The sequence below is a fragment of the Rhea pennata genome, chromosome 2 (assembly GCF_028389875.1).
Source record: "Rhea pennata isolate bPtePen1 chromosome 2, bPtePen1.pri, whole genome shotgun sequence".
NCBI classification, from domain to species: Eukaryota; Metazoa; Chordata; class Aves; order Rheiformes; family Rheidae; genus Rhea; species Rhea pennata.
In genome coordinates, this window is record NC_084664.1 from 4519151 (window position 1) to 4545159 (window position 26009).

A 26009-nucleotide genomic window follows, 5' to 3' on the forward strand; every position below is an offset into this window, starting at 1 on the left:
CATCTGTAGGTCTAGCTACATCGTACTGTGCTGCAACATCACAGTTTGTCATACTTCACCATAGCCTGGAGACAGATTAGACAAAATATCTGCTGCAAGTACCTATTTCTTTCCATTCGTGGGTCAACAAGATCATGTGATCTGTTCAAATTTAAGCATGCACCTTTCAGAGCCAAGTGAGGTAAATTCCTCCCCTCTTTGAAGTATACCCATCCCTGTATGATTTTTCTGTTGCTATCCAAACAGGTATACCTACAGGTTGTTCTGTATTGCCTGAGGTTAATTGTTTTAAAACATAAATTACTGTTATTGCTGCTGTTTGTAAAAATCATTTTAGATCACCTGAAAATTTTGTTTTATTAAGCGTGAATATGCTATTAATAGATATCAGTGGTAATGTCTAGCCTGTTTGCATATTCTGGAAATAAAACAGCAATGAGAGAATACTGTAACAATCTAAAATACGTGATTGGCCATGTCTTAGAAACCTTTTAGTTATCCAATAAACCTTTATTTAAGGAACCTTCATAAAATGTGACTTTTTTCATTAAGCCATCATTGAAGCAAATATACTTGGTTAATTAAAATTAGCAGCAATGTTACTGAAAACTCATGCTAATTCACTTAGGGGAGTGATTATGGATGCAGATATTTCCACCTTGGGGTCAGTAGGGCAAATCCAGGCTGGGTCTATAGAGATTTCAAACTACTCCAGATTAAATGTTTATTTATCTACTGAATTATGAATCTTGGTTTTGTTCCTACTAAACAGATGTCCAAAAAAACCCCTCAAACCCAGCACTACAAGTGGTAACAGCTGTCACTTTTGTTAGTGATCCTGTAAGGAGGTACAGAAAGCACTGGACTGACTGCTTCTCCTCTGGGGTCATGCTATCACCCTGCTAGAGGCCAAATGTGAAGTAAAATACATGAACAAGATTGGAAATTCTGGGCAAATCATTTATAAATGGTACAGATTTCAGCCCTTTAATTTACCTAGCTGTAGTTAAGGTAGAGCTCTTCATTTTTATATAAAGATTTTTTTAATTATTTTTTTTAAATGCAATTATCATTTAAATAAAGAGCAATATAGTCTTTCTAATTGAAAGATTAGTTAAGCACTGGAATAGATCACACAGAATTAATCTTGTCTTTGAGGAGGGAGGTGGACGAGATGGTTTCTCAAGAGCCCTCCCAGCCTTAATCACTCCTGAAATGATGGCACCATAGAAAAGTCATCAGTAAAAATGAGAAAGCCTCATATTTTTGGGAGATGCAAACAGAAGCAAGACTAACTCAGGGACCTCCCCTGAAAAAAGGAATGGTTAATAGGTCTACAACTGAGGTGTTTGGACAGGCTGTAGATGTGCATGGCATCATTCTCCATACTGTCAAGCTAGCAATTTCTCTGAGCATTGCCTCCACATTAAAAAAAGTCAGGAAGAGAGAGAAAGGGAGAAAGAAAGGGAGAGAAAAACACTGCCTATGTTACCAAGCTGCAGCTTGAGGATATTTAAGAGAAGAAAATTACAAGCCAGGAGGACCAGGAGGAGAAGGAGGACTCCTAATGGAAATACTGGCAGGCCCTGTGTTGAGAAGTAGACCTCCTGTAATTATGTCAGAAGATAACGATGAATCAGCCATCTGCAGATGCATAGTAAATAGCATAAAAGTATTCTGCCTGCAGACTAGGAATATCACTGATGACCGGTTCTCAAAACTTCTGGTTTGTTGGATTTGCAGCACAGGGGACCACTAGAGCTGGTGTGTCCGTCAGGCTGAATGACAAGCAGGCAGTGATAACTGGCAATAAAGGCTTGAGATTAAAAAAAAAAAAAAAAAAAAAAAAAAAAAAAAAAAAAAAAAAAAAAGGAAAGAAAAAAAGAAAGGAGGGAAGAATATTTTCTTGATTTTCTTGTCCATGCTAGATACAAACTCCACTGGATGCTGGCATGTTGTTTTTTTTCTATTATTGCTAAACATGGATGGTTCAGTAAGTGTCATCCCTCTCACTGAGTCAATACTGAATCAATATTACAGTAGTAATGGTTAAGTTTAATTATAGCGACTATAATTAAAGCACATATAATTAGATTAGTAATTATATTTTTATATCTAATAAGTGAAGGAGGGACTCATCTTTCCCCATCAAAAAAATAGATATCTAATTTAAACAAGCTGTCTTTAGCACTTACAGGAAAAAAAGAGGTATCTCGAAAGGATAATTCACCTCAAGCCTTTGGCAGTAACATAAATTGCCTTTGGTGGGTCTTTTTTCCTCAGTCTCTCTCCACTGATTACAAATGGAGTGTAGAAGACTAGTTGAGGGAAGACGTTTGTGGGTTTTATGGGTACATCTAGGTTAGGTAATGATAAGCTCTTCTTGCTTCACAGGAGCGTTGCTGTTGGCTTCCGTGTCTGGGCCAGTTAAATTGGATGCATTTGAAGGTGAGGATTTCAGCCCACCTGGAGCCATGCTTGATGTTCTTACTGTCTGATCCGCATTGCTCCCTGTGTGTGTGGCAACGCTGAGAAAGAAGGTGGGCTTTGCGATTCAAGATTGCCAATGAGAAATTCGCTCGCAAAACAGTCTTTGGGACAAAGGACCACAAATAGAAGCTGGTGAGCTTCCTCCTCAAGGGAAAGTGTTATTCAAGTGATCCACACTAGCCTGAGTGGGTGTTGAGAGAAGCTGGGCAAAAGTATGTTATTTATCACCAAAGGCTTGTTGTTAGCTGACTAACACCGACAGGAGAATGTAGCCCATTTCAGGCATTCACCTGGGAAGCTCATTTCATTGAAGCATGAAAAAAATAAGGGATTTCAAGAGGCCATTTAGTCACTCTACGTTCAGGCTGTGAATAGCTTAGTAATTATTTCCTCTTGTCTATATCCTCTCTTTTTTACCTAGTAAATTTCCATTTGATTTCAAAGGAAAAAAAAAAAAAGAAATATGAGAAAGGACAAGAGCTTTTTACAATCATGCAAACGGTAGCTTCCATAGAGACACTTCCCATGAAAAAGCACTAGGTAGCATTAAAAGCTAAGTCAAATATTTAGTACTATTACCACCAAGATAGGTTGTTCTTTTAATAACGTCTGGTTGGAGAGCAAGGACTGTGGAGTAGAAGGGTTGAAGCCAGCGGTCTGACAGAGGTTGGTCACCCATTATGGCAAGCGCATAGGACTTTTGGCCCACGTTTGAAATAGTAGGGAAAAGGGAGGAAAGGCAGACCACGCCAGGCAGCCTAACTGACCATATGCAGTATGTTTTGCAAGAAAAGGGACAACTCTGTTAGGTAGTGACGCATGCTGGAAGTAGAAACCATCCATTTGACCAAACTGCTACCTGGGCAACTTTGCAAATTTTTGTTTGCTTTACGCTGGTTATAGTGCCAGGATGCTGCTTTCTCATTTCTATTGACTACAAAGAGCCATGATGGAGCTTTTGCATCCTTCCAGGAGTCTGTGATTGCTACTGACCTTTCCCAGAGCCCCTCAGAATTTCCTCACATTGGTGATCTCATGCCTATGTTCACCTTAGGCATGAATAGAACCAAAGCCTGAATTTTAGCGTCATGCCCTAATGCTTCCTTTATAAAACAGGTTTGAATTGAATTGATTATCTGTCCAAGACCCTTGCACAATCTTAGTTTTCACTGATTTCAGTGGAGACTCAAAGGTAGAACATTTCCTTTAGCAATTATGCTTAGTATGTACTGTGTACTTGCTAGGTACTAGATGGGCGCAAGGAAAAAAAGAGAAAGCACTTTACCATCTTCAGAGATGATAAATCTGAACAGTGCAGGGCACTTAACAAAGACGATTTCACCCACACTTGCAGGTTTCCAGCATGTGATGTTATCCCACATTCCTGGGCAACCTATAGAAGACAGGAAAAAGAAATAAAATTGTGATGTAAATCTAGATTTTTTTTCACATTGCTGTAGTGCTTTATAGTCGGCTCTTCCTTTTATCTATAAATATGTGCTTATTTAAAATAATTATGGTATCATCTTCTGATAAACTTACCTGGTATCAAAAATTAAAAACAAACAAACAAACAAAAAAATCAAACACACACACACACATCTTGATAGTAATGGCATAAAAAGCTAAGTATTTACACAGTGCAGCAGTGGCCAAACTCTTCTCTGGCAGAAACTGACGTTACTTAGTCACGGTTAAATCACTCCAATATACATCGGAAATTACTTTTCCCATAGAACATAGAATTCAACAATTCTTTTTCAAATCTTTAGGCATTTTATTTATGAATCACGTCTTTGATTTAAATTCTATGAATTTCTGATGATTCTAATCCTTGTCGAAGACAGAGTACTGGTACGTTTTGGAATTTGACCCAGGGAGATGAAAGGAAACAAGAGATTCTGTTTTGTCCTAGAGTCAACTCTACAGGCGTTTGACAGAAGCTCTTCTTTTTCACCTTATTTATTTTCTTGGGAAAATATTAAACATCGAAGAGTTGCCCATGAGCAGTGGAACCAGCACAATACCTTTCACTAAATTTGCTGCAGTCTTTGCTCTAAACGATGTAAACTGGTAATGTCTAAAGGATGATTTCAACCTCTAACATTCTCTTGCACTATCTAAAGGCAGAATCTAATCTTGCATATGCAATATCTGCTTCTTAACAACCATTTCATAGACTAGGTTTCTGGTAATAATTCTTGAATTAAAAATTTAATATGGCAGAGAACCAGTCTCCTCTTAAAAATTGTGGCTTTTATTTCTAATCTGATATTCTCTTCTTGCAACATCCAGTCACTATTGTACAGATCCAGCTCTATTTTGGCATTTGATGCTGAGATCAAGCACATAATCTTATCAACTGTTAAAAGCAGCAGGCCCCGTGATTTCGTAAGTGGCTTTATGTTGATATTCTCTTTCTCTCTCTTTGAGTATATATTGGAGAAAATAAGATCTTCAGTAAAAGCAGACAATTCTTCAGAGTGTCATTTCCAGACTGGGACAAGTACACCATAATATGGACCAGGTGATCAATTGGTAGGAAGAGTGGGGGCTTTATTAACTTTGGTGATGGCAAAAGATTTCCATCACTGGAGAATATGTGCTTGCAGGACTGGGCTTTGTGTGCTTTTCCCATCAGCTTCAATTACAGAGAATCAAGCCTGACGTTTTCTCTCCAAATACAAACCAGACATCAGCACGCACGGTGGATGGGTAACCAACGACAGTTCAGACTAGCTCAGTGTTTGAAGTATTGAGATAGTGTCAAATAACATTTGATGGCATATGATAAGCTGGTTATAATCAACCTTTCAAACTAAAAGATGTAGAATCAGATTACTAAAATAAAATAACAAAAATCCTGGTCCTCTTAGCTAAAAATCTGTCCACTTATGCCAGTTCACAACAAATTCAAATATTACTGCAAAAAATGCTTGCTAAGTCACTACTGGAGATGGAAAAAAGGGAATCCTTTATGTTTCCTTTATATCGTCTCTTTCTTTCACTCCTACCCTAGGCTGATTATTTTATCGGATGAGGATCTTATTGTACGAATATTGTGATTCATTAAAACATCTCCAAAAGGTTCAAAAAACACTATTTGAAAAGTTTAATAATACAGTCAGTATACTGAAGATGGAAACATGGATCAAATTGAACTTGATCCGATTTTACTGTCCTCGATAGTGTCTGTACATCCAGTAGGAACTGAATTTACCTTTTAAATCTGAAGATACTTAGTAATAGATTTATAGTTCGCAGATGTATGGCACTCTGTATGAAAGCAAAGGATATGTAAATACCCAAGGTAATGAGACATTTGTTTCCAAGAGATGTTAGAAAAAATCAGATTGGACTAGTCTTGCTCCCATAAATTAAATACCTATCATAGAAATAGGAAAACTTTCTTATTTTGTATTACTACTTGAGCATCAATTGTGTTACAAACACTGAGATAGAATAGCAAAGAATCTAAAAAAAGATATTTTATTACAGGCAAGAAACAAAAAAAGAAAAGTGAAATAAAAGCTTTGCAGCACTACGTATGAAATTTGGTAATATCAGAAGTCTGTTTTTGTATTGTGATAGTACTATGCACAGCTGAAAAATAATCCTGTTTAAAGACACTGCAAAATCAAAGTGCTACAAAGCATCCTTATTCTGGTGAGCAGACATTGGAACAGAACGACAGAAAAGTAGAGAGCCATTCCCTCAGGTTACTAAAATAGGTGAATGATGGAGATAGAAAAGAATTCACCATCAGTGAGAATGTTGCCTGAACCCATCTGGAAAAGCATATTTGAACTAAAAATTTCAGAAGAGCAAAGAAAACAATTACCAAAAGATTAAACGTGGTGAAGGCCAACGCGTGCAAATTCCTTGCATATGCTTGTAAACCACAATACAGCCAGGAACTCCTGCTGGGCAAAATCTGCCCATGGAAACCAATGTGACTTGAGTGTGAAACTGCCCAGTGGGGTTCTCCTCGGCACTGACGGCATGTCTCCACCGCGTGAGTGGGGACTCCACTCAAGTTTGTTTTGAGGGAGGTAGCTCAGGCACTTCAAGCAGTAAGTTACAGCTCCATGTGGGCTAATTTACCTGCTTCTTAGTATGTTATAAATAAATGAATGAACACATGTTTAAAACATAAGTTTTTGTGGGGGCCAGAGTAAAAAAAAAAAAATCCAAGAAGGATCAACTTGCAACCTAGGCACCTCATGAGAATTACAAGCTATGCCTTCCTTTCTCATGTCTACTCCAACCTGCAGACTGAAAATCATGTTTGATAAACTTCATTGTCGAAAAAGGAGGCTGGGACTCATAACAGGTAAGGTAAAGTGTTGTAAAAGCTTTGCATTTGGTGGTCTTAGCTAGCTACCTATGTCCTCTTTACATTATGAGTTGAAGTGTGCTTCATCTTCTTCAGCTAGTCACCTCCTTTTTGATGAGATGTTGAGATGGGCCTACATCCCCTGAAATTGCTTTTTGAGGAAATGTGAAATAGTTGATTAGTGTATAGTCAGGATTTTTCAGGTTTAGACTAAATTTACAGCTAAAACTTACCCATTTACCCTCAGTCAGCTAAATGAAGATTGCTTTGGAGATTGCATGGAGAGAGGCCTTCCAGATGGTGATTATTCCCTTTTAAGGTGGCAGTGGGAGTGAATTACCCTCTTAGTGTACTTCCAAGTCTCCATTGACTACATTCAATAGAAAGACGCTAAAAACTAGCTTAGCTGACATAACTACCTATTACGTGGCTGAAACTAGATGTTTTCTCTTTAAAATCTGTGTGGTCTTTTGGTGTAGACATGAATCATCTCTGCCCTCTGACCAGTGACTACGTAGTCCCAGTTAACCACCTTCCCACCCAGACTGAGAGTCAGCTGAGGATCAAGGCATTTTACCCCAGGTTGTGAGCGGGGCCAGCACAACCATGCAGTTCCTGCGCAACCCAAACCACCAGCAAACCCCAGTGACTATATAAAAAGCCACATGGTCAATCTCTGTCTCAAGCTGCTTGGCATAAAAGTGAGATAAAACTCTTGTTCAGATCGTAAGCTCCCCATGACTGGTCCACCTTGTAGTGTTCTTATGAAACGTACCATAAAAAGTAGAATCTTGATTTTATCTGAAGTACAATATGTATTTTTATATGAATTTCATGTGAAGGTCATGACAAATAAGTTTAAATTCAACACTATCGAAGCTGAGGGGGCGACACCGATGATGAATCTGACCTGACAACCACCAGAAAAACAGCTCTCTCTTGGAGACAGGCCTAACTTCATGACAAGCAGAAAACTATGGATATTTATCATAGTAAAGTCTTCTGATATTCCTTAAAATTAAACCTAGTGGATAGCATTAAAACCATTCTAGTCCTCCTTCCTCCACGGAGCCTCACACAAGCTTTGTTCCTGCCTTTAGCTTCAAACGAAGTCTCTCAGACCAAAATTCCTCCTCTCTGCTCCTCTATTCCTGGGGGATGAAGGGCTCTCTTCCTACATGAAATGTCTGGGTAAGCCCCAAGAGAAAACAATAAAAAAGACAAAGATTCCATAGAATGGCAAAGAAATCTTCTGAAATAGTTTAAATTTCCCTTATCTTAATTTTGCCTCTGTCAAGTGGCTGTCTTAAGAGTCCCATTTTTGATAGTGGCAGATATAAAGCTAGACTTCAGGCAGGTCCTTGGTTGAAGTCCTCTGGGGTCAAGGAATGGACCTCACCAACACTGCTGAATACAGAGCCTGTCTTCAACCAAGATGGAGTCGTCATGTCACCAGAACGATGTACACAGCGCTCTATCTAGGTTTGCGTCTTATTTTCCCATGGTATCTCTACTGTGATACCCTCATTTACACGCTATACATTTAGCTCCCCCTTGCAGTATCCATAACGTATTCCCATGTCATAATCCCACTCCTAGTGCAACACGCAACTCAAAATTATTGAATGAGGGGAGGAGTGAAGAGAGGAGTGATAGGAAAGTATACAAAAAGATTTATGGACTGCCACACAATCAAGAGAAAATAGATAATACATTTGCAAAAAAATCCTTCTGAAATTAAGAAACAATTGCAAATACATAAATGTGATACTTCTGTATTTTTCATGTATGGAGATAAAGGCTTGAGGTGAAAATAATCAGTTTGATTTTTATAATGTTCAGTTTGATTTTCAGCTTCTCTCCTCACTTATTAGTTTAAAATATCACCTTGAAGGTCATATTGCCTTCAGGAGAGTAGTATCAAAAGAAATGTAATATTACAAGCCAGCATATTAAACTGAATTATCTGATGCACAATAACTTTTAAAAGGCATACAACATATAAAGACTTTCAGAGAGAGGGGGAATATGAGATAGGTACTTCCTGTTCTTTCGTAAATCTAAGTAAATAGCAGAATAAATAAATGCTTAGTAAGGTCTGGATATGGAGCCTAGGTTTTCAAAAACTGACTGACATTTCAAAACAGAGGCACCTTAGAGCAACTTATTTTATGGAAATGGAGGTTCTGCAAGTGTTTTCAGCTAGGCATCAAGCTTGCAGCTCTTTCAAATTTAATTGTATGTTTTGGAAGGCCAGGTCATAGGAGAGTAGAAAAGAAAAAGAAAAGAAAAAAACTAAAAATTCAGAATAGGTTATAACCCCCTCCCCCAAACAAACAAATAAAACAGTTGAAGGAAGACGTTCCATGTAGGAAAGGAGAATATTTGATCATTACCAAGGGAGGGGGGTAGAAATCAATCTCAGATACAAGGCAGACTTAAAAGACCAAGTGCAGGAGGAAGCTAAGTGTAGAGAAGAATAAAAAAGTAATTTTTTCCTTCTCCAATTACTACCTTTTACTCACTCCTCATAATTTTTGCATTATTTGAACAAAGTCTAGTTATTCATTCATCATGTGCCATCCAGATCAGCTATTATAACAGCAATTTGTTACTGTGGTCAGACTTTACTACTGTTGCACCAAGTAGCATCTTGTTTTGTCTAATCCGGTATTCTTTCACCTTGAGAATCTATAATTTAGATATCAAAATCTGAGCTAAATTCTTCAAGCCTTCTGTTACAATACCTGAAGGGGAACGGATATCTCTAGAGGGCCTTACTAGAGGATTTCTAAAATAAATTATTCTCTGGGGATATTTATTTTCTTCCAATGCTTAGAAAAGTCAACAACAGAGACTAAGTTAAGGCTTATCTGGATTTGGAACAGAGGAACGTACAGTCCAAATGACTCAACTAGGCCTTTTTATGTGCAGAAAAATAAACTGGTCAAGCTTACTAACAGCTGGCCCATATTAATGTTTTCTCTTGCCTTTCGCTAGATAACTTCATACCAAGGGATCAGCAGTTATCCAGCACAGTATTGTGACCACTTAAAAATGTACTGTTTATATAATGATAATTAAAACTATGATAATATTTTCTACTGATCCCTCATTATCACTAAGTTAGTCATTTTATAGGATATTACTTTCAGAGATTTGAGACTATTTGAGAAAATATTGCAACAATATTTTCAAAGAACTATCAAAATATCAGCTTAATTTTTGAATGAGATTATCAGAAAATTGTTTTGAAATAGTTGAAAAACAGACTCATCTACTAAATTAATCCTGGGTTGTACAAAAAATTAGACGTGAAAGAAACAGACACTCTGGGTTTTGTTTGAATATAGTAACGGCTTTTATAGCATATCAGCAGAAAAAGATGAGATGAAGATAGTAGCCTTTATCTTTCAAGAGTTGAAGTATGTATGCTTTGCAGTTACCAAAAGTAAATTGTATTTTTTAGAACTGGGAATTGGTTGATTTCATCATTCAGCAGAGAATCCCACCCATTTTCAGAGTTCTGTGTTGCTCAAGTGCTTTGGTTCTCCTCCCAGCTACTTAAGGAGCAGTAGCATCACTAATTATAAAATAGATGTCTATCATTATTCCTATTGTTTAGATAGGGAAATAAATGTATACACACACACACACACACCTCTGTTTGCCTCTGTCACGGTCTATCTCACAGTTGGAAAAAGAATCTAGATCTTCTCACTTGTCCAGCAAGTCAACCACCAGGACATCTTTCATGAGAGTGAAAGGTTCTTGTCTACTTCTGGTATTAAACACACTTCAGAAGGAATGGCTAATACCATTTTTCTTTCCTTGAACATTTTATACATGGGAAAGACCAGCTTTTAGATGACAGAAGCTGTTATCTATAATTAGAGAGGTACAAACCTTTTTTCATCTTTTAAAGCTATTTAATTTTTTACAGTCACCGGATATTTATTCTAAGCTCATGCTTATTATTGCTCTTGCATTGTTACCTGCCAAGAAAACATCATCCAAGAAAATCTCCAGAATCCTTTAAGTGCTGCCAACCAATTGGCCTTAGGTGAGCTTTGGAGAGTTTTAAAGGGAAATAGCAATTTGGCAAAATCTTGGGAACATTTCTTTATCTAATTATACAAAAGAGTAAAATGCCAATAATCTGGGAAATTAATAGTTCTTTTTAAAAGTTTCTTTAAATATAATAAAAAGAATTGGACATTTATCTATGAGAAAGTCCCCACATTGCAACACTGCAGTCAGAAATACCTTGTGAGTCTGCTCCAAAAATTGGGGGATTTTATTCCAACACTGCTGGAGGACAGAACGCATCCGACAAGCTGCCAAAACCAGACACAGTGCCAAGCCTGCTAGCTGCAGAAGATCTGGCATCACTCAGGGCATGGGTTATGTGAGATCATGGGGTACTGCTGGAGGCAGCCTGGCCTGGCAGCAGCTGATAGCCCTCACGCCTTTCATTGCTGGTGGCAGCTGAAGCAGCTTAGGCAATACCTTCTGCCCCATCAGCAGGCCATCCTGACTCATGTTTCTCCTTTCCTAGGAGAAGCAGAGGCAATGCACTTTTCTTTATTGACCTTATCTTCCACTATTTCTTCAAGCTGAGAGAGAGAGATGTGAAAGGACAAGATATTCCACCTTTATCTAGAAAGCTTTTGCATATATCACAGTGGTAGAAATCTTAATGCTTACATCATTGGGATGAAACTCATTTATGTAAAGAGTGTGATGAAAACGCAGGCTGAAATTTGTGGAGTTACACAGAGTCTGAGAACAGAGGAAGGAGAAAAGACACGTTCTTTTTTCATAAAGCCCTGGGTTCTTCTGCCAGATCCTACACAAAAAGATCTTGCCCTCCATAGCCAAAACCTGCCTGTAAAGAGCGATTGACTAAGGACAACAGAGTGGAGTGGTATCGGCCATGTCCTGCCTTTAAGAGTTTTACCTACAAGCATTCCCTATGCCTATTTTTGACTATTTGCAGAAGAGCTGGGTACAAATATAGGTAGCTATGTTATTTATTTATTTATTTTTAAGTAAAACTGATGTGAACGCAGATGTTTCACAAGCGTTAATGCAATTAACGGTCAATTGCGGCTTTGAATTAGGACCGTGGGCATGAAATTTTTGCAACCTATATAGCTAATCTCTTCATTGCCACGTTTGCAACCCATGGAGTGTAGCTGGTATTTGGCCCATTATGAGATTTATGGGTCTATGAAGAAGACATCTGCAAAGATCACCGGGATTACTAGTTGCCATGGATACAGAGAAAGCAGAAATATTATCAGCGGGTTTTTATGGTCTTTTTAGAGTCTCTGTTCCTTTGAACATAGAAAACGGATTTAGTTGTATGGAAGAGACTGAGGAGAGGACCTGGTGGTAGGTCTCCCCAGTACTGAGGTTTCCTAGTAATAAAGTCAAGGTTTAAAATCTGTTTTGTCACTAATGGAGAAAAAAAGATAGCATATTCTTCTGACTTGCTAATTTTTAGCAACTATCACAATAATAATACTGAAGTAGGGTTAAAATAGGACACGGTCCTTGGAAGAATCTCTCAATGTGGAGCTGTGCTTCTGTCTAAAAAAATCCAGAGTAATAAAACAGAATTTCTGATGGGACTTACTCAGACAAAGCCTGAGGCCGACAGTTGCCTAGTCACAGGCATTTGTCACGAATTTGGACTTGTTCCTTAAAGGATAAATAGTACAAAGCAAAACAGGGAGGCATCGAACAACTGAAAATAAAAAATGACATGAAGGTCTATGTAACTTATAATTTCAGAATTTATATTAAATTGTATTGCATGTAAATTAACTTCCCAAAGGTTTTTAGAAATGTTTGTTATTTAGGTTTTATGGTAACTGAAAGGGTAAGAAGATTTTCTGCTCTTTTTACATCTGGAAAAATCAAAATAATACAAACAAAAAGAATGGTGACGTCAAATGCTAAACGCTCTACAGACCGAGTCTTGTAACACAGCTCACAAGGAAGCTGCTCCTTCATATTCAGGCACCTCTCCACCCCATTTTCTTGCTTTTATACTGTTTATAAATAGAGTTATCTCAACGAGAAATCCATTTCTGTAGTAGAAGATAACTTATAACAGATCTTGGGCCAAATTCATTCCTGATGTAACTACAGTGACGCCAATGTGGATACACTTGAGAGGAATTTATTCCTTGTTTACTCCTTCAAATCTTCTGAGTATGAGAAATGACGGAATTAAATAACTTAATTTCTTTCAGTGTGCAAATTCCATAATATCTCCTGGAAATTGTTCTAGTGGTGAGTCAAGCAATTCCTTATTAGAACCCATGGGACTTGGTGATCTGGTGGAGGAAACAAAGGAAATAACAGAGAGTATGAACTGGCTTTTAAAAAAGTACTTAAGAGGCATGTTAACACACTGCATTTCATACCCCTGAACAGGAAGAGAGAAGCTGCTTTTTGCTGAAGCCTTTGTAGCAACTGAGAAAGAAATCTCAAAAAAAAAAAAACAAAAAAAAAAAAAAACAAAAAAAAAACAAAACAAAACAAAACAAAAAAAAAACGACTGAATCACAGACAGCGGCAGAGTTTAAGGAAAACTATCTCCTGTCTCATGCTGACCTTCTCTGACTGTGCCCACAATGCGCTCAGTGAACAACAAAAAACAATACTAAAAAAATAAACCCAATCCTGCCTTACAAAGATTTACGTGCACCTAGGGAATTTTGGTCAATATGAAAGAAGCTAAATGAAATGATGGCAGTTTTCATTAACTTCCCAGCTACTAGATGTCTTCCAGTCAAAAGTGAAGCTAAACATCATGATCTGACCAGGTTACATCCGAAATCACTGAAAAGGCAATATGAGGGGTGTCAACAGGTGAAAATGGAGGGGAGAGTGCATGACCAAGAAGGTCAAAGGAGACGTTCAGTAAAGCTCAAAGCTATATTGTGCTCATTACCCTAGTGATGAGCAGTGGATGCTTCAACTTTTTTACATCAGCGCATGTCACATTTTTTGCATTAGTTTCTCACAGACGGTATGATGGAAAAGTTTTCCGTATAGAGGGGTTGGGAAGAATTGGAAGGGGACACATATTGAGAGAAACCACCCTCACATCCTAGACCAGCTCTATCATCAGCAAACACAGGCCATACATATTTAATCCAGAAGAAGGGGGGAAAAAAGTGTGCACAGTGTGTGCAACTCTATATAAAGTAAGCTAAAATATATTCCTCTCCCAACAGCTTATGGTAAAGTATATTAAAAAAAAAAGTATAATGAGATCTAGGAAAAGAGCAAAAGAGATCAAAGACATTTCTAGTGGCTTAGATCCCTGAAACTGAGCAATGTGTTAGGTGCACAAGCATCGTGGATTTATCTTGCTTTGTCTAAAGAGGGGGAGATAGAGAAAGAAATGGGAGACAGAGGCTAAAGTGCACAGAAGCTGCCATCCCTACTAGACCTTTCATGGCAGAGGGATGATAACTTCAGCTTCAGTTTCCAAACATATAGAAATGCATCAAAACTCCAAGACTGCTGGTTTGGCTACTATCTCCACCAAATTAGTATTGAAGATGGTAGTTTTATATCAGAAGTCGTGGCAGGAAATGGTATTTTGGGAAGAATATGTATCTTAATCATATTTGAAAAAAAGCATCAGAAGATCCTCATTTTTCTTTTGTTTACTTCTGTAAACGAGGACTTAATTCTAACAAAAGTCAATGAGATTCTCCGTGTATGAATCTCTTATAAGCTGAGGAGTAATCATTTTGGAGAATTTAGAGGTTTAGAAAGAAAAATTGCTGCAGCGCTAGAAAGATGGACTAAAAAAGAAATATGAAGGAGAACTGAGACAACTGAATATGTTAATCCCTCTCCCTACCTCCTCACCAGAGGAGGTTAAAGTCCTAGTAGGAAAATAAATAGTTTTGTGATGCTGTTTGCAAAAGAACGTGGGCAGGGAATTATACTTACTTATGAAATGATAAATTACTATAAAAAATTGAATATGTATCATTAGTACTCTCCTACTGGCGATATTTCTTGAACTTTGGAATAAACATGGAAAAATAGAAAACATGGCTAGAGGGACCAGTGGAGATCAAAAACCTTTTCCTACACACAGGCAGGATAAACTATAACTAAAATCTCACAAAGGAAATTTAGAAAATTCTCTTTGTCTATGATATTATCTGGACAAAGGACTAGAAAAGTGTGCTATAGGGAACAATTCTGTATTAATGAGACAAACAGTACTTCTGGACATAGAGGTCCAGATACTTTCTATTTCACCCATTAGATGGATTTTAACTTGCAGGGACTGTGATCGTTCCAATGTTGTATATCAAAATGATAAGAGATTTCTTCATGATATTCTGAGCATGAACAGAAGACAAATTACTAAAGAGAGAAAAAAGATCACCACTGTTGAAAAATCCTACTAGAGTTTAGGAAGTATTTATAAATATAGCTGTATATTTATATAGGTATAGAGTACAGCTATATATTTATATGTACCCTCAGATAGGCTAGTCACTGTTCAAGGATTAATTCTTTAGAATATATGTAGAAGAAAATTTAGAAAGCACACAGAAACTGAATCATTTGTAGACCAAGCAAGAAATCATTTCCATGTGTACTGGAGTGATTAGCTATTGCAACTATACCATTTGAACTTTTCTTTATCAGTTTTTGATCTTTAAAGAATAACAGGACACAAATGAGATTCTGATATATCCGGTATAAGAAAGATTAAGAAAAAGTTCTACTCCCTGAGAGTACTGTATTTAATTTTGTTCCAGCTTATTCAGTTACAGTAACAATGGGTTCTGTTTTAAAGTAGTTTGCAGGTTTGCAGAAAAGGGGTAGAATTATATTAGTCATTTGGCTGTATGACCAAAAAGCTGGAGCCGATTCAAGTACTTTTATGTCTTGGGAACAAAGACGAGGCATGTTCTCAGAACGTGTGCAGCAGTTTTTCAGTGCATTTTAATTAATTGTTTGTGGTCATTATTCGTGTTTGGCTTTGCTGTTGTCACATGGTTTGGTAGTCTCATTACATACTCTACCGGTCATTTTTCTGTTCTGAAGAACTTCATTGTGCATTGACTTCTATTTTCAGTATTTTCTCACACGGGGCCTAGCTATTCACTAAATCGTACTACCTGCAGCTTTTCCCTCATTCATAAATTAAAAATTCTTCTTATTCTGACTTTTGTTTTCATTGTGATATCTAGTTGCTTTGTTTCACTGTGCATGCTTTGATTTGCTTTTCTGTAAAGAAAGTGAATCAATCAACTCTAGCAACTGTGAAACGCATGGCTTGATTATCAAAGATGTCAAGCTGCTACTATGGGAGAGGCAAGTATTCAGAAAGTCCGAAAATCAGGCTCTTAATGCAATCAGAAAGGCAGGGGAAAGGCTTGTTGAACAGAGCAGCTCCAGGTGCTTGTCCACAAAACTCAGCGATCAGTTCTTGAAGGATGAAAATTGCACCATCGAAGTTCAGATACATGCCTTTACCCAGCAAAACTAGCTTGTAGGTAGAGAAGAAAAGGATATACATAAATTGTGTAGAAACAAGGGACCGAGGACCTGGAAGCAAAATAGGAAGCTAAGCTGCCTGATGTTGTGGACACACCTTGGGTAGTGCTCAGCTTGCAGATCATGCCACCTTTAGCTAAAAGTCTTAATACGCAAGATGAACCTCAGTATCTACCCATAATCTACATAAAGAGTATAGGGGGACTAGTCAGCTAACTCAGCCAATAAATTAGGTGCCTAACATCTGGTGAAGCAATTATTCCCCAAGAATGCCATTTTCTCCTAAACACAAAACCTAATAGAGTTTTCTTTACTGGAGCATGTATTGAAAATGCCTGCTGAAATCAGTGGGAGGATTAGGTTGCAAGTTGACAGCAACAGAATTAAATCCGGAGGATATTAAGAGCTGTTCTTGGTGCTGGCCACACAACTGTCAAAGGGCCCGTTCATTTGCTGCAGTTATTTCGGTACAAGGAATATTTGTTTTAAGAATTATCAGAATCTTGTAAGTGTAATTGATCTTTCGGGAAAACCAAGCTGGCTATAGCTATAAATATACTGAGGGCTGGGAGGCAAGTCTGTTTGGACACTTTCATATGGTTGGAGGCTCACGATTACTTGTGTTAAAGGGGAAAGTGCCTCTGAAACACACATCTACATTATGGTGCAAGAAGTAGGTAATTACGTTAATTCATCATTAAATATATAAGGCACAATAGATTCATCAAACTGTCAAAATTATGAGTCATTATGGCATCCAGAAACAAAATGTAGACATGAAAAGAAGTAAATAAAGCATTTATATTAACTCAGTGCTGATCACTCTGAAATTTGGATGGCTAGTTCACTATATCCTTTTCCTAAATTCTACTGCTTTCCTGGCAGGAATAATGCATACTGTTGAAAATAAAAGCAAGAAATATAATTTGTAAAATGTTCAATATTATGATAGCTGTGAAATGTGAAAAACTGCAGGTCAGGAATTCCACATCAGTAGGACATTAGATTTAGATTTCCTACTTATGAAGTGTGTGAAATTATCAGATTACCTTAAATATGTGTCAAAGATACATTGGTTGAATCACCTTTCTCTGTTGGCTAAGGAGGGACTCTACATGAAGAGCTTTAACTAGATATTCTGTTTTCAGGCTGCTAATGTGTGTTGAGATAAATTCCACCTTTAGATTAAAGTATTGCTGCACCAAAGAATAATGTATTTCTGTGATGGAATTCATATTAGAAAGTGAAATTCAAAGCCATTCTCAGAAGTGTAACAGTTGAGATCCACAGTACAAGTGTTTTTTTTTTTTCTTTTTTTCCTATTATAATAAATAAAATTCTTCTGTCTAGGATGTAGTACTTCAGGACACTAAGCTGTATGACCCAAGAAATAAAACATCACATTATTTAAAGTAAATCTACTCTTAATCAAAAGACTGTAAAACTACTTGAAATTGCAAGATCTTTCTATTTTGCTTCCCCTATTTATTCTATTTCACTAAAGAAATTTTGGGAAGGATTTGAACATTTTCTTTTCTACTTTTTTCCAGAGAGCAAATTGCCATGCATACTCTGAGTGAGCAGTGCTAGCTAGCAGGTTTTGGGCAAAGCCAAGGATCTCTGTCTCCTCACTCCCATCCTCCCTTGCCCAGAAGCTAAAACACACCTAATGAATACTGGACATGCGTTCCTGATGCCTTGCTCATCCAGTGATGGAAGAGACCATGAAGTTCAGCAAATAATCCTTGTCTCCACTTCTTACATCTCTTCAGAGCCATACAGAAGAGAATGCCATCCGACATATAGTCATTTCCAACAAAAGAAAGGATAGCTTAAGTTTTCAATTATGTAGAATATATATATATATATATATATATATATATATATGTAAAAAAAGAAAGCATTGTGGAAAGGTAGGGTTCAGATACAGAGATATTGGTGTATAAGATGTTATTATGTATGAAAGATTCTTTGCATCTCTGCTCTTGAAGGTAAGTAAGACTGAATTTTCTCATTTTTGCCATGCTGAGAAGAGTGCATGCAGATATTTTTCTGCTGCTTAGCAGAGTTGTTAATAACTTGTTACAGTGTTGTAGCTTACTTATCTGTCTGAAGATGATTTAACTTACTGCTCTTCAGTCTTATTTTGCTAAGGAAAAATCAATATGCAAAATCTGTCAGCAGTCCAAATTATTACACTTATTCAATTACATATATTATTGAGTAGGCAGTTTCCTATAATGAAGCTCTTGGCTTAAGTTTTTAAGGGAGGTATATTAAGAAATAGTGGATGAAGTTCAGAACGAGCTGAAACAAGAAATGAAATTGTACAATTGGGCAATTTTAGTCCCAGGTCACTATGTGAGAATATCAGTGCTTGATGAAGTCTTCACAGAAAAAAAAAAAAAAAATCAAGGTAAAGAGTATCGTAGAATCATAGAATTGGTAAGGTTGGAAGGGACCTCTGGAGATCATCTAACCCAACCCGCATATGAGTGGCCCATACGGGGACTGAAACTATGACCTTGGCTACGAACGATCTCTTGGGCCTTCGGTCTAACAAAATCTTATCCATGACTACAACCTCCCAGGTAATCTTACAGTATACATTAGTAAGGAGAGGAATGATTCCAAATATGCCAAACTAGCACGTCAGGAAGTTCCTCCAGAAGTCCTCCACTGATAAAAAGGAAGTGGTTCTTAACAATGTGCAGAAAATCTTCCATTTGAAGTCTGACTTGGAATAAAGTCACTGAGGTTGATGGTAACGGTTTCTTTTCCCCATCACATTTAGTGATCTCCCACTAGTGGTCTAGTGGTTACCTCTACCATTCCCAATAACAAAGCAAGCAGCAACCGACAAATGTGTTTGCCAGAGTGAGATTCATCTGAGCAATTGCCAACATTTATATTTGAGTAGTCCTCAGAAATTCTGTAGCAATAAATAGAAATAGGCAATCCTAGGGAATAACATTTCTCATCTGAAAGCAGACATCCAAAACAGCTCTGATGACTCATTCTCTCAAGAAACAACTGCTGTCCATTGACTGTGAAGGCAGCCTGGGAAGAGTAGCCCAGATAAAAATGCTTTTGCCATAGAAATCTAAAGTTCCATGAGATAAACTCCATCCTATCTCCTTGAAATATATATATATGTGTGTGTGTGTGTGTGTATGTATATCTGTTTATATATATGTATATAATTTACATTATATATATTATATATATTTAGGTATATTATTTATATTATTTATATTTTATTATTTATGTATTTCTCATCATCTTATCAAGCTACAGAAAAATAACCAAGGAAGTTCAAACAATGCCACCTTTATGGCAGGCTCACAGTAGTCCCATAGTGAGGTCCAACCAGCTCACATCCTGGGCTGTGCTATTGCTAAGTCTATTACATCTATCTCTAATGACAGACTAGAATAAGGATTGAGCAGAGGCAAGATGGAAGTGGAAGGCCACTGCATGATGCTTGATGACTCTCCTTGTTGTCTGAAGTAAATGGCTGACAGGGTGGGCAGTTGCTATGTGTAAGTAAATGACTGTGTGAATGACCATGCTTTCCTAGAGCAGGTCGCCAGTGGGAGCCCTATTCCCCACACATGCTCTGCTTTGAACAGTCTTGTGCAGTCCCCAAGTCCATAGTCTTATCAGCTGATGAAAACTGGTGTCACACATTGGGTCTCTGCTGCAACAGCCCTATTCTCTTCTGTGCTTCTTCCCAACACAGAGTCCAAAGAAGAAGCAAAGATCCAGAATGTCCTTACCATCAACAGGACATGTTATTACATGAAGGGAACCACTGTGAGATGGAATGGGCATCAGCAAGTATCTCATAGATTCTTCATAGCACCAGGGTGATAAAACGTATCCTCAACACAGCCAAGAATCTGCCTGTCTGTTATATTCAGTGCCAGTACTTTGTGAATTCATTAGCAGCCGAAGCCCACACCTGAGTTATTATGTACGGGATCAACATTTATATTTTATCTTTGAACCACCTAGCTTATGCATTAGTGTCTTCTCCATCCTTCTAGGCTTTTATAAGCTCACTCAGAGATCATAAATTATTGATGTACTGTCCTTTGGATAATTCTACTAATATACCCAAACTAGCTTATAACCTTGCAGAGGGGTATATTTGTGCATGTATAATAATCCTGTAGTTTCTCTGCTAAAAACATCCACTGTAAAGATTTAATTCGTTTGCACGAAGATAGGTGTTTGGTGCCATCTGAGATGCTACAGGGGATCCTAACTGTTCTCCAGTTGCCACTCCAGATAGGCACAGATCTTCTGCAGGTCCTTTGCCGGAGTGTCTCCGTAGTCTAAGGAACCTACGGGGCTTAAAAGGCCCTGTTTATCTGTGTGCATCTGGATCAAGTCTCTCCAAGGTAATTCTCTAAAAGAACACCTGGACTCCAATTTATTGTCTTTACTGTTTGCTGTGTGTTAGAAGCCTTGGTCATCAGCCAAGTTATTTTCTCTGTAAGTATGGAACAAAGGAAAATAAAAAGAAAAGTCCTTGGTTCAAGAACTTATTGGATACGAGAACGCAGTTTACAAGCAAAGTCTGGGGTTCATTTAGGATTTCTCTGAAACGTAGTCGCTGCCGGTGCAGAGAAATTCAAAGTCAATCAGTGTTGTCTTAGTGCATGTTCCGTCAGCAGAAATAAAGATCCTAGACACCAGTCAACTGTGCCATCGATTCTAGCAAAATCGAACTCACTCTCTCACTGCTGTGTTTATCTCAGTGAGACTAACAGGCTAAAGGAGCAATAAAGACTCGCTTTTGTCAGAAAATCAAGCAGAGAGCCACAGAACATAGCATGGGGAGGTGGGGGCAAAGGAGTATTTCACAGAGCTGCCTTTTAAAAGAATATCCAGTTATCTGACAACCAACTCGCTCATTTTACAGAAACAGAAATGCTGTTTTTTAGGACCTTCATGAAAACACAGTTTGCATGATTAGGAACACTTTAATTCAGCACTGAAATAAATCTAATTCTGGAGCAGATGCAGCAGCTGCCTTACAGGATGCTGCGCAAGCACGCAGTTTGGAAAGGGCTGCAAAGAGCTGATTAAAATCATACTAAAATGATATATGGTCACACAGCTATAGCGATGAAATGTTAATAATTAAAAAAAAAATCTTACACAGCATTATAGACTTTAAAAAAAGCTAAATGACTGTAAGTGGCCACAGTGTTAAAGTGGTCTACAGACCACCAGAGTACAGATAGCTCACAGGAGCACAGGTACGACCATCACTCATTTCATTGCATAAGTTTTGCTAAAATTCGTCATTCATTTTTTAACTGCAGTGACCCAGTATATTTTTCAAGAATGCTACGCTCCCAGTTATGGCTCAGGGCAACATGAACGCAGACAGTCTCCCTGTTTAACCAGCTCACAGGTAAAAAAAACACCCCGAGTGATTCTACTGCACTTTGCATTTGAAAAATGGGTATAGTCTTGAAAAAAAAAAAGTATAATGGGAAAACCCTCATTTATGGATGGCCAATGGCTTCTAAAGAAGCTGTCCCTATTTACCCTAGATCAGCTTCTCTTAGCACATCGTGTATGCCATGCAGCAGAAGGTAAGACAAGGCTTCTCGATTCTATTTAACGCTGGACAAAAAAAGAGACGTGGTGTGGTTTAATGAACTAACTGTCACCATAGAAACAAGGAACTCACAAGTGTAGCTGTGTAAATAATTGATATTTCATTTCAATGGCTAAACCAAAAAAAAAAAAAAAAAAAAAGGAAAAAAAATCTATTCTATTTTGTAAATATTTTTTTTCCGTGTTTTTGTCTGATGTGAAATATAGAGGGCTGGACAAACAGACAGGAAGTTTTATTTTTAGCTTTTTATTTTTATTTGCAACATTTATTTTTAGCTCTGATTAATTTTAATTACTAACACTTCCGAGGGGAAATAATGTTCCATAGGGGAATGCCAATACATTTTTTCCCCCAAATTTGTTAATGATTATTATTTTTCGACCTGAAGCTGCATTTTTCAGTAAATAAACTGTTTGAATAAAAATACTTTTATTCAGTCCCACTCCCAGAAACTAACATTAGATGAGCCAATATCTTACCAAGTTGTGTGGACAAAATCCATTCCACCTTTTATTTTCTTTTAAATCATATTCGTCTGTTATTGAAGAAGAACTCCCCAGCAGTTCTGGGAATTACTAAAGTAGTATCTTTGACAGAGACAGGTAGAAATTATTTTAAGTATATTATGGAGTGGGAATAGTCTAGCTCATACACATGCTTAGTTGAATGTTGTCAGAGCTACAGGTATTAAAAACTAATATCTTTTGTTTTCTTTTCTACCTATCTCAGTGAAAGTCCGGTAAATATTGAGAAGATGACTGAACCTTTGCAAGGCTTGCAAAGGGAGGAGTCCTCACTCAAACTACTACAGCGCTGCTGATCCTGTTGGCAGAATGTGGTTTTGCTGCCCAAAGAGCTAACAGAAATTTTTGCTCCATTACTGCAATTCTTGCATCCCTACTCTGTCATCTTAACTGACCCTCTTGAGGTTGGTGATCATCTCATCTAAGTTTTAAACATCTTAGAAATACCATGCATTTTTCAATTTGTTTTCCTGCCTTCCTCTAGAGTCAGTAGGGAGAAAAGGCCTATTCCAGAGAGCAATTTATCCCACGCGTGTCAGAAACTCATGCCAGTTTGAGAGGAATAGTCCTGAGCAAGGATCCACAGCCCCTCACCGGGTAATTAGTCTTACTTTAGACTAGATACTTGACTTTTTAGTAGCTAAAATCAAGTAAAACAAATCACATCCCTAGAGACAAAACAGTGGATAAAAAGAAGTACTAGTAGGATTGGGGGCTGGGACTCACAATATATCTGCTGCAGAAAATCCATACCAGAATATTTTTCTTGTGTGAATATTTCTCTTCTACGTGATGCACTTTTGGCCCCTCTCACTCCACCAATTTACTATGGTTTGGTACTATAATGTGGGTAGCATTTGGTACCGAAGCAAAAGAGGCAGTACACTGAGGATGGATTTTCTTGACCCTAGGATTCGTGATATTGCCAAAGACTCTGGTGAAATGTGGCCCACAGATCTCCAGACTAATGGCAACCCAGCTAGATCTGTAAGCAAAACCTGTAGATCTGCACTAGCACAGCACTGCCCTGGAGCCAACTCTTCTGTTGCCAGGACCAGAGCTATGATCTCACTTTGGAGCTGCCGTGGACCCTTCCTGCTCAATTGGCACTAATATTTACTTCTCTGTATTTTGTCTAGAATACAACATGGACATGCTTTTAATCCCTGTTACTATCAATCCTTCACCTGCAAAATGATTATTACTATACTATTTCGTTTCTCAGGCAGGCCATGACCTTGTAAGTATAGCTTGGCTGTAAAGGAATTAGAAAAAAGGGCTTATGATCACAATTGGAGATGTTCGAGACTTTTCTGAGAGATAAGAGCAAACAGGTCGCTCGCCGGCGATTCACCCAGTAGAGGTTTGCCCAGCCTTCAGCAGAGGCTGTCACGAAACTTTTCTGTAGATCATTCCAAAGCAATTTATCTGTGACACAAAACCCTTTCTTTCCCCAATAAAAGCTGATCCCACTACAAAGCTGATCCCACTACCAGACTTTCTACTTCTCTGTTGTGACTGAATTTATAGTAAGTTTGCAGCATCTCTTTTAGCTCCTGTTGCTGTACTGGAGAACATATTTTTTTGTTTTGTTTTGTTTTGTTTTCCCTACTATTTTCTAGCACCTATAGCTTAGTTAAGGCCTGAATTGTGAATGTTTTGTTCATTCCAGTACGACTGCACTGTTATCAGTAGGACTCTTACCCATTGCTTCAGCCATCCATGAGGTCAACTTCCACATCTGACCTACATTTAAACTGCCTCTGTGTTCAGATGGATACCTCTATGAAAAAGATGTCTGAAATGAGCACGAATCCTCACTCTGGTTTTCTGTGGTCCCTCAATTCTAGCTTGAAATTCTTACCTGTTTTCTACCATTGATAGTTTAAGTTAGCAGAAGACAATGTTGTGTAGACAAATCCAGCAGCACAAAAAAGCATCTTTGACCTAAGGCAGACATACTCAGTCAGACCAGAGTCATCTAGATCAGTATCAAATAGGATTCAAGCAGAGAAGATTTAGGTATAGAGATATATTTATTCTCTGAGCCTTACCAGCTCCTAGTGATTAAATAGCTTTTAAAAAATGAGTGTGAGAAGAATGATCATAGTCCTATTGTTCCCATGTACAGCTGCATCAACATGGAAGGCACGAGCATGCGTACACAGGCATATACTGAAATAAATTCTTCCCAATGCTGCCAAGAGAAATAAGGACAGATAACTAACAGGCTGTGGAATAACAGGGGGCTGATGAGGGACTCAAAAATCTAAAATGAAGAAGCTGTGCTCCATCATCATAGGAAGAAGAAAACACTTTTCAAAGTGCTCAAGGAATTACTGACTTCAAAAACTGCTCGCCCAAGTGCAAGTAGCTCTGCTGCAGTTAAACAGATGGATGATATACTACATCCAGAATTTGACAGCTACGTTTAAAAATATCCTATGGTAAGAATCATGGTCCAGATTCTCTCAGGTAATTTAGACCTCTAGCATAGAAGAGGTCTAGTAGTCAGTATTATACAGACAAAAGCTAACAGATACATCTGAAAAAAGGTAGACATGGACAATGTAAATATCTATAGTTGAGTAGTAGTAGTATCTCACTTCCACATACATGCACAGAGGGAAAATAAGCACTTTTAGGGCACAATTCCTCTACTCTATTTTGAGTGTGAGAAGAATTATGCCCCAGACTCCACTTATTAGATATCTAGACCTACAGAAGGAACACGCTGAATTGCTCAGTTGTAGTAGATACATTTGTAGATTGAAGACAGCTGACAGCAAGAAGAGATTCCAGCAGGAAATCAGTGCAGATCTCCATTAGAATAGGAACAAAAACTGAAAAAAATAGACACTGTTGCAAGAAATGACCTGGTCCCCCTGTCTTGCTAAGAGCTGATCTTGAAGTAATTATTCCCTTCCTTTCTTTCTCTTCTATCTTTAACTTTCATCATTTCCTTTTGTGACTTTAGTTCCCTCTCCAGAGCAAAAGGGTCAGATTCTGGATCCTACAGAGATTTCATTTTCTTCAAATTCTCTTTTCCATCTAGTCTTTGCAGGCGATGGTTGGGAGGGGATGGAGACACAGAGTCAACATATGCCCCTTATTTCTTTTCTTATAAATACTCCTGAAGAGGGTTAAAGCATTTAAGAGAAAGAGCCATGATGAAGCTCATATAAAACAAACAGAAAATCTCAAGGCAATCATTGTTTCTGAGGCATTAGAGACATTGCACAGCAGCAGAGGAATAAAAAACTGAAGTTTTTTACTGTGACAGTAATGAACGTAACACCTAGAAATGAGAGCCGGCGCGGGGGGAAGGAGAAAACATCGGAGCTCTAGCACTTCAGCGGGCTGTCTGCTTTCCATAGTACAGTGCTAGCCTTGCTCTTCAAGACCTGTAGTTACAGCTGCAGCATCAACATTGTGCTTGTGTTGGACCTCACCCAGAGGAGCTCCAGGG

The 26009-nt window shown here is 37.9% G+C and overlaps 1 protein-coding gene across 7 annotated transcripts in view; it reads right to left on the reverse strand.

The window, feature by feature from the left end:
* The window catches only part of ADCYAP1R1 (ADCYAP receptor type I), a 130592-nt gene that overhangs the window by 48409 nt on the left and 56174 nt on the right, over window positions 1-26009 (reverse strand). For all 7 annotated transcript variants that reach the window (XM_062568749.1, XM_062568748.1, XM_062568747.1 and 4 more), the window contains one exon: window positions 3776-3883. In XM_062568749.1, the coding sequence (XP_062424733.1) occupies window positions 3776-3883 (108 nt within the window). The remainder of the gene's footprint in view (window positions 1-3775; window positions 3884-26009) is intronic.